This window comes from Nothobranchius furzeri, chromosome 6 (assembly GCF_043380555.1).
Source record: "Nothobranchius furzeri strain GRZ-AD chromosome 6, NfurGRZ-RIMD1, whole genome shotgun sequence".
NCBI classification, from domain to species: Eukaryota; Metazoa; Chordata; class Actinopteri; order Cyprinodontiformes; family Nothobranchiidae; genus Nothobranchius; species Nothobranchius furzeri.
Window position 1 is genome coordinate 33,538,618 of NC_091746.1, and position 9,647 is coordinate 33,548,264.

General features: G+C 43.6%; 1 protein-coding gene across 4 annotated transcripts in view; it reads right to left on the reverse strand.

Moving 5' to 3' along the window:
* Nucleotides 1-6,952: 6,952 nt before the first annotated feature.
* The window catches only part of cdc27 (cell division cycle 27), a 51,392-nt gene continuing 48,697 nt past the window's right edge, over nt 6,953-9,647 (reverse strand). For 2 of the 4 annotated variants that reach the window (XM_054747191.2, XM_054747194.2), the window contains 2 exons: nt 9,267-9,396; nt 6,953-7,319 (listed from right to left, as the gene is read on the reverse strand). In XM_054747191.2, the coding sequence (XP_054603166.1) occupies nt 7,228-7,319; nt 9,267-9,396 (222 nt within the window). In that variant the 3' untranslated portion in view covers nt 6,953-7,227. Of the gene's footprint in view, nt 7,320-8,793; nt 8,876-9,266; nt 9,397-9,647 lie in introns of those variants that run through there. The other 2 variants (XM_054747193.2, XM_054747195.2) reach the window with 2 other exon arrangements.

A 9,647-nucleotide genomic window follows, 5' to 3' on the forward strand; every position in this document is an offset into this window, starting at 1 on the left:
TCGGGCCTTCCTGCTTAGCTCACTCAAAGCTGACTGGAATTCCTGGGGATGTTTTATGTTTGATCCGGTAAACTTCAGTTCTGATTATGGAATGTTTGTTGAAATTCTAAAAAACCTTTTTAATCAGTAGCTGAACTTACATTTGCCATCTTGTAATTTTTTTTCCTTTTGAACTAATCTAGGTACTGTGATCAAATAGCTCTTGTTGGCATGGAAACAAAAAATGTAAAACTGTTTCAGAACTGCAGCTTAATTTTTTTAAATGATTATTTAAAATACAAAATGCATCTCTGTGTTTATGAGGAGAGGGCTCCACATAAATCTCTGAGGTTTGTGTTTTCTCAGGTGATTCCTTCAGGTCATGACACTCTGAACTAAGGCGAACACAGAGTCCATTTTAACTTCTTGCTAACCTAGACAAGCTGCTCATAAAATCCCTCCAATCACAGAAAGCCTAAGTTTGATGTGAACTTTCTCAGCCAATCACCATGTGCTATTGGTCCTGCTATTACCCGTGTGTCACATTAGAACTGGGTTGAGTTCCAACGTTCCTCCCAGACGGTTTGTGAACAAGCAGTTGTCAACATGCAACATGATTGTCTTATGGGCCATTCCCATCTGTACCGGGTCGGTCCGGGCCGGGTAGCCCCAGTCGGCCCCAGCCTGGCCCGGTTGATTCCACACATCCTTGTCTTAAGCCTATGTGGGCTGATTCTACCCACCAATCAGAGGCTTGCTCTAATGGAAGGTGTGAATTTGCTGTCAGCAGTGGGTGTGTTGGCCCTGGTCGGCCTGAAGCAGACCCCCTCGAGAAGAGGGCTGAGAATGAGCCTTGGTTGGCCCGGAAAAATACCAGGCCACCCAGATATGTAAACAACCTACGCTACCCGGCCTGGGCCGACCCGGTCAGATGGGAATGGCCCATTTTTCTCTAAATAAGATTTTGGCTTCTGTTCAAAATACACACACAAAAAAACTGCAACATTTGAAAAAAAAATGAATTTTAACAATAATATGCATAGAAAAAATGTTTATGCAAAAAAGTCTAATTAAATAAGGCAAGTTTGTAAATTTATTGAATCATTTAAACGAACAAAAAAAAAATTTTAGGCTCAAAACTTGAAAATCTCTAATTGGGACAAAATTTCCATAAATAAGCGGTGGGTTAGAGGGAAGAGCTGTTGTCTGGTCAGCGTGACTCACGTCGGGTAATAACAGGCCCCTTCCTCTCATGATCCAGAATGCTGCTTGATACTTGGTCACGCTCTGTCTCTGCCTGTTAAAAGTTATCTGTATCAATAAAGTTTCTTTCTGCTCCAACATGTTTCATCATTGCTGTCAATTCTCCCCATCACTGAGTCAGATGAAGGTTTCCAGCCTGACAAACCAGATAAATAAATATATTTTTTAGTCTGGCAACGCTCCATTGACTGTTCTCGGTCATGGGGCGGGTTCTACCGTTGTCTTTCAATCTTCGCATGCTACAACGTGACATACTCACCACAGTGGATGTCGGTCAATGAGGCAGTCTGCTGTTGAAGAAGAAGAAAAGATCTTTTCTATAGCGCCTCTCAAGATAAAAATCACGAGGCACTTCACAAAATCAAAAAATATAAATAAGAATTTAGAAAATGATTAAAAATATATTTAAAATGAGCAAAAAATAGACAATTGTGATTAAAAATGTAAAGAAAGAGAGTGAATAGGAAAGAGGGAAATCAGTGGATCCTGAGGAAGGTGGAATAGGTGGGGAGAGCAGAACAAGGAGAGGGTGATGAAGGGCACACAAAAGCCAGCCTGAACAAGTGAGTCTTCAGCTGCTTTTTAAAGGAGACCACCGAGTCCACTGATCTCAGGCTCAGGGGGAGAGAGTTCCAGAGTCTGGGGGCCACAGCAGCAAATGATCTGTCACCTTTGGTCTTTAGCCTGGTGCGCTGCACAACCAGTAGGCTTTGATCACTGGACCTCAGGGACCTGCTGGGTGTGTAGGGACTAAGAAGATCACCAATGTAAGACGGTGCTTGTCCATGTAAGGCCCTATAGACCAGAACCAGGATCTTGAAATGAACCCTGAAGTTGACTGGCAGCCAGTGAAGCTGGAGGAGAAGCGGGTTGATGTGGGTGTGTTTGGAGGGCTTGGTCAGAAGCCGAGCACAGGCATTCTGAACCACCTGTAGACGGTTCAGGGAGGTTCTGCTCAGACACGTGAAAAGAGAGTTACAGTAGTCTAAGCGTGAGGAGATGAAGGTGTGGATAACTGTCTCAAGTTCAGAGTGGGACAGAATGGGACTCAGCTTGGCAATGTTCCTGAGATGGAAGAAGGAAGAGCGAACAAGAAAACTGACATGAGAATCCAGGGTGAGAGCTGGGTCAAAGGTCACGCCAAGATTCCTGACAGAAGGTTTGGTGTGGGAAGCAAGCTGACCAAGAGTCTCTGACTTTGGGAACCAGTTGGTCTGGGGCACAGATGAGGATCTCAGTCTTATCTTCATTCAGCTGAAGAAAGCTCCCAGCCATCCAGGTTTTGATAGAGTCTAAGCAGGTGTGTAACAGCTGCAGCTTAGACATCTCATGGGGCTTAAAGGAGATGTACAGTTGGATGTCATCTGCATAAAGATGGTAGGAGATTCCTTTGAAGGAGCTCAGGATGTGCTGAAGAGGAAGCAGATAGAGGAGGAAGAGCAGCGGCCCCAGCACAGAACCTTGTGGGACACCATGGGTAAGAGAGGTGGTGGAGGACCTAAACTTGGAGACGGCCACAGAAAAGGAGTGCTCAGAGAGATAAGAGGAGGACCACTCCAGAGCAGATCCTGATAAGCCTACCCAGTCTCTCAGCCTCTCCAGTAGCAGGTGATGGTCAACAGTGTCAAAGGCTGCAGTCAGGTCCAGCAGGACCAGAACAGAACAGTCCCCTGCATCACTGTGAGTCAGAAGGTCATTAGAGACCCTAAGAAGAGCTGTTTCAGCAGAATGAGCTCTACAAAAACCTGACTGTAAGCTATCATAGATGTTATGTTCATCAAGAGCAGCTGTGAGTTGTTTAGCCACAACCTTTTCCAAGATCTTGGAGATGAACGGAAGTTTAGAGATGGGTCTGAAGCTGCTATGGAGAGAGGGGTCGAGACTCGATTTTTAAGAAGCGGGTGGATTACAGCGTTCTTAAAGTAAGGAGTAACCTAACCAGAGAAGAATTAATTATAGAGCACGCTGGGACCGATGGACTGAAAAGCACTTTTAAACAAAGATGAGGGTAAGATGTTGAGGTGGCATGCAGAGGTCTTCATAGAGTTAACTAGTTTGGTTAACTCAGGCAAAGAAACAGGAGCAAAGCTGTCTAGGATGATGGGTCGGGTTGGAGTCAGGAGAGGTGGCGATAAGGCTGAGGGAGAGATGCTAGATCTGATCTGACCTTATTGACTTTGTCCACAAAGAAAGACAGAAAGTTCTCGCAGTCTGCAACAGAGTGGATGGAGGCTGTAGGAGAGGCAGGAGAGACGATGCTGCTGATGGTGTTGAACAGCACCTTGGGGTTCCCTTTGCTCTGGGACACCAGGTTGGAAAAATAGGAAACCCTGGCGTCTCTGACTGCAGAGTTAAAGGATGATAGAAAATCCTTTAGGTGCAGCAGATGGACGTGGAGATGGGTTTTCTTCCACAAGCACTCAATTTTTCTGCATTGGCGCTTCAGGCTGTGAAGGCTGTCATTAAACCAGGGAGTAGGGTTCACTGCAGGAACTGATCTGGTTCTGACAGGACAGATGTTGTCCAGGATGGAGAGGCAGTGCTCGTTAAACTGAGAAGTTAAGGAATCTGGGTCTTTATCAGAAGAACAGGGTGGATCAAAAGCAGCAGAAAAATTGCTAGCTGTGCTCTCATTAAGAAAACGAGAACTAACCAGACGGCGAGCAGGAGGTGGGGACGCAGAAACTGACAAGTTAAAGAAAATGCAATGGTGATCTGAAATATAAACGTCCTCAGGACAAACACTGTCAGCATTTAGACTCGGGGTAAAAACAAGGTCTAGAGTGTGCCCCCTGGTGTGTGTGGGGCCAGAAACATGCTGGGTAAAGCTGAAGGAGTCAATAAGGCTGGAGAAATCCATGGCAAAGAGATCGGAGGGATCATCAACGTGGATGTTAAAGTCACCAACAATCACCAGTCTGGACAGCTTCACAGTGACTGAAAGTCACTAAATCCTGAAGGAAAGAACTGTTTGGACCAGGTGGACGATAGACCACAGCACAGTAGAACGGGTCCTTACGCCCAACTTTAATCAGCTGCAGTTCAAAGGAAGCAAAGTGACCAGAGGTTGTAGAGCTACGATGGTCTCTGAAAACAACAGCTAGGCCTCCACCATGACCAGAACCCCGGGGCTGGCTAAAAGAATAACCACTCAGGCAAAGTTCAGTCAAACCAGAGTAATCAGATGTTTGCTGCCAAACTTCAGTCAGAAACAGAAAATCCAGGTTTTTAGAGAGAATTAGATCATTGAGCAGGAAGGACTTATTGTTAACAGAGTGGATATTTAATAGTCATGCTGAGTGAGGTGGAGGAATCAGAAACTACAGAAACAGCTGGAGTTAGTGGACATAAATTAGCAGGGTTAGAAAAACCACTCATGGAGTGAACAGGAGGGGAAACCACTGAAGAATGAGGATAAACAGATCTCAAAAAACTTGGACAGAGAAACCGCTCCGCAACGCGGCCGAGCGGGAATGCGGAAGTGGCGCTCAGGTCGTCAAACAAATGAAAAGAAGCTAGAAGATCATGTTGATGCTTACTTAATAAACCACACTTTAAGAGAAGTCTTATTATCGCCTGGATTCCTGCTCATTTACCTCTTTTCCTCCGACGTTTTCCCGGGACCGGATAAACATAGCTGGAGGCGCCCTGGTAGGAATCGTTGTTTGGCTCCGGGCCAGCGTGCCGCTCAGGTAAACAAAGAGGGAGGTACTTCCTCGGTGCATCTTGGGCGATCGTGAACGAATGGAAGGATAAGAGTCTGGTGATCATAGGAGATGGTAGCAGGGACACTACCGAAGAGGATAGCAGACAGGAGCAGGTGGAAAAGAGGTTAGTGGAGAAAAGTTTGAATAAGTGGTCGGTGATGGTGGCTAAGCCAAGTACAGGCGCCATCTTGTTGCGGACCAGCACCAAAGCAGGGGCTTTTCATGGAAGAACGCAAAAATACATCCTTTTTCTAAATAAAAAGACTTAAATACATCTATTTGCTCCCGATTCTAATAAAAACCCAAGTCCAAATTGGCCTAAATTCATGTAAGTCATCTCACACGAGCTGTTGCCATCTTGTTCCACTCTGTCATATCATCTCACTTACCAGATTTAAAGGGCCCTGATTGGTCCACAAAGCCGATAAGAGTGCTGTGATTGGCCCATTGTAGACCAATCAAAGCAATCTATCCACTTTGTGGGCCAATCACAATGCTCAATCAGTTTGAAACTTCTATAGAGAGCTTTGATTGGCTAGCCAGAACGCTGCTAGGGGCTGCGGGGTTCCAATGGAGCGTTTCGAGACCAATCTTTTCAAAGCATGAACTTGGTCTAGTTCACTAGGCTAGAACGTTTCATCAGCGGAACTGGAATAAACTAAACGTCCCAAGGACTTGATTACCCAAGTTTGTTCTGGTTCTGAACAAAAAGTAGCATACAGGATAATAATACAGGATGGAGAACTGAGACCTAGTCCTCATCCCATTCATTTTTCTTTTCCAGCAGCCAGATTTTTGTACTCCATTAAGATGGTCTAGATAAAGATGCTTTACTGTCAGTGCACATCTCCTTAAAAAGTCCCAACATTCCCATATAGATGCACTCTTCCCTCAAGCTTAGCTCTATTTACATAACTTGCACTACTGGCCCTTTCCCACTGGCACCTACTCAACACGGCTCGACTCTACACAGTTCGGGTGACTGGAGTTGGAAAAGTAGTATGAGGTGATCTGTACACAACACTAAAGTGACGCAAGGTAATCTGGACGATTAGTGAAAATGAATGCAGCACTGGATGGAAATACAGTGGGGTAAGTCGTCAGTCTCCAATTCTTAAAAAAAATCAAAGTGATTTTCTGGATTTTTCCCCCTCATTGCGTATACCTATGATAAAAATTACTTCTCATCTTAAGTGGGAGAACTTGCACAATTGGAGGCTAACTGAATGCTTTGTTGTCCAACTGTAAAATCTTGTGACGCTGAAGAAGCTTATCAAAACAATGCCACAGCAAATTTGTGCTGTAATCAAAGTTAAAGGCAATCCAACAAAATATTAGTGACCTTTTCTTGGCCAGGCAGTGTACATTTGTCTGCTCCTATGACTTATAAGACATGACTCCAAAGCTGCACAGCTAATCATTTATCCATTCACACAGTCGCTTACAGAGTTACACTGTAATCACTGCTATCCTGAGGCACAGACAGAAGCTACGCTGCCATACACTGGCGCCACCAGTCCCTCCAACCACCGCCAGTAAGCAAGGAGGTGGAAATGTGTGGTGCGAACCTGTACCCTCCAGTGGGTGAGCACCCAACTCCTCTGCCACATCACATTTCTGTATCAGTCCGATTAGTACAATTGTGCCAATAAAAACAACAAATGTTTATTTTTGTGTCTGTTTGCGTATGTTTCAGGAGGTTGGCATATGGTATTTGTTTAGATGTGACTGTGATACATAATAGAATTGTGGGGGTGTTTAACAGAGGCAGAGAAGCTATTTAAGTGCTGTAGTTGTTATTACAGTGTTCAAAATTAAGCAAAATATATACAATACATTTTGGTAAATATCAGTTATTGGCTATAACAGCAGTTTTACTATTGGAAATTGGCCCAAATTTTAATATCGGTGCATCCCTGTAGTTTCCAGGTGTGACGCTACTGTACCTGACAGGTTAAGGGCTGCTGTGATTGGTTGATGGTAAAAGGGAAACAGAGTAGTGGTCAAGTTTACGTATTTTATTGGTTTATTTCTGACAGAACAATAAAAAGAACATTAAAAGAAAAAACGGATGTGATGTCATAGGACAAAGTCAACAGGTGAACGGGTGGGGCTTAAGGTCAGCAGCAGTCTGTTTCAGCCGGTCTGGGGGTTATGTGAGAGGGATGAGTGAGCTAAACTCAACATCTTTTTCAGTTTGTTGCCTAGCAACAGCACTCCACCAATCAGTCAGAGAAATTAGCTCACACAGGAGGCGGGACTAACAGAGTAGAGGGAGCTAAAGAACATCATCGCTCTCAGCCGTGTGGAGCTGTGTGTCGTCAGCGTCCGTCATGATGCTGCTGTCCTGACTGTCATCCACCTCGGCTGCTAAGGAGACAAGTGAGACAAACAGAGAAGATTAGTTCATAACGTACTGATTTTCTTTAACCTAAACAATTAAAAACAAAGTGTAACGAAAGAATACCCCAGAAAAGCTCTATGCCCTCTGTTGTCTTGGCGGAGAATTGCTTCACAACACCGATGGAGAAGTATAAAAGGAAAACGTCCCCATCAATACGTGTGCATGTGAGCGCACACTTGCTGATGAAGTATGAACTAGCCTTGAGATGTTTTAATCCAATCGCCAGACACCTGAACCTCAGCTCAACGTCTAATGAAATTCACCTTTAACTGACATATTTGCATGTGATGACACGCTGCTCACGGGGCAGCCCCCTTCGCCTTGATGGATGGTACAGAAACTGTTTGCACAAGTTTAAATTCCTGTGAAGCTAGTCGAAACAAGACTGTTTGTAACCTTTTATCGCTTTTATTTAGTTGATTTCCCAGTAAAATGTATTAGCTTGTTGCGTGGCTGGCAGCACTAACAGACAAAGGTAAATGTAAACTTAAAAAATAACTTTGATGGAGACTGAAGGCAAAGAATCAAATGAACCAACAGCTTTTAAAGAACTTTTGCATTTGTAGTAGGGCTGGGCGATCCGGCCTAAAATCAATATCAGAACATGTTGAGGATTTCACCTCGATAACGATAAATGGACAATAACTACAGGATGATAACTACAGGTGTGCCCATAAACAAAAGTTGTCCACTAGATGGGGCTGTCACATGTATTATGTTGAGTCACATTTTTATGACTCAAGGTGGTACAGCTTCTTAAAGGGACATGAATGTTGCCAACTTACACACATCTTTTCGTTTTTTCTTATCTAATTTATTGACATGGGGAAAATGATCTCGATAAGAGTCCGAAATTTTGATAACGATAAATTTTCGATTTATTGCCGAGCCCTAATTTGCAGCCAATATGTTTTATTGGGTAAGAAAAGGTTCATCTATCTCATTAGGAAGATAGAGACAGACTGTGATGGACCTGAAATAATAAATGTGATGTGTTTATATAACTTATTCAGTATTGATAAACCTATATTTCACCATGGAGGACATGCAGTACCGTCCACTATAGTGAATTGCGAGATAATTATTTATTATAATTTTATTGTTCCATGTTGATGTTCCAATGAGATATCTTGTGTCGCAGCATGTGGGAGTAGCACCTGAACCCAGTGACCCAGCCAGGAATAAAAAAGGATCCAGAGTTATTTTAATCAGCTCCAGTGTAAAATGAAACGCTGTTTATCACTTCATGTTATAAATCTAGCGAGATCAACTTGTTTACATCAATGAGGGAGAACATAAGCTAATGTTCCTAAACTAGCTAGCACTCCACTTTTATAATTACTGCTCTGTGTGCACCCCACCTAGGTGTGCCAAATCTTCCCTCGAGTGAACTGGGCTTGAACCAGTAGAAACCAGGCTAAACTGGGAAAAGACAACAACCTCATTTGCCACTTTTGCCCTCCTTTCAACATTCGTATAATTCACTGTGGATGTCCACTATGGTGATGATCAGGTGATGAAGCTGCAAAAGGTCAATAAGCAAATTCAGAAAACAGCTGGCTTGTTTCTTCTTAATAACAATTAACACAATTTCAGAACTGTATCCTGGGTTCCTACAGGTTTCTTCAATTTAAATTCAAGTCTCATTATGACCTCTTTGTTAGGTTAGTTCTGTTTTGGTTATCCAGTTCCATTATTTGGTCTTTTTCTGAACAGAGTAATAGGTAGATCTGTGTGGATCAATGATGACCCGTTGCACCCCTAGTTAGGTTGCTCATTTAAAACATGTAATGTGTTTTATCCTGCTGCTTAAAAAAATTGGGAATTGATAAGAACCAGAATTGAAACGATGAATTGGAATGGAAATTGTTCAAAATCAAACGATGCCCAACCCTGACCCCCGGTGAGAATACCTTCATCCTCAGGTAGGTATCTCTTATCAATGGCTTCTTTGATCTGGTTGTTGGCTCCTTTAGGATCCAGATCCATGGCCCAGCTGAAGTTCATCAGAGCCAGGTGGGTCTGACCCAGTTTCTTATACACCTAAAGAGCAAGTGTGGTGGGGAAAAGTGGAGCTTTAAGCAAGACGTATCAAGTTAACACTCAGACACAATGGCACATTCACATCTGGGTTAGCCCACCCCTGCATGGCCAGGCTTTGTTCACACAGCTTTCTCAGGAACACAGATGTCACAGGGCAAAAACACATGGAGAAGTCTGTGGTGTCCTCCTTAAATTAAACACTGGTGGCATAAGTATTGCTTTTGGAGACTCTGAGATGAACACAGCTTCCT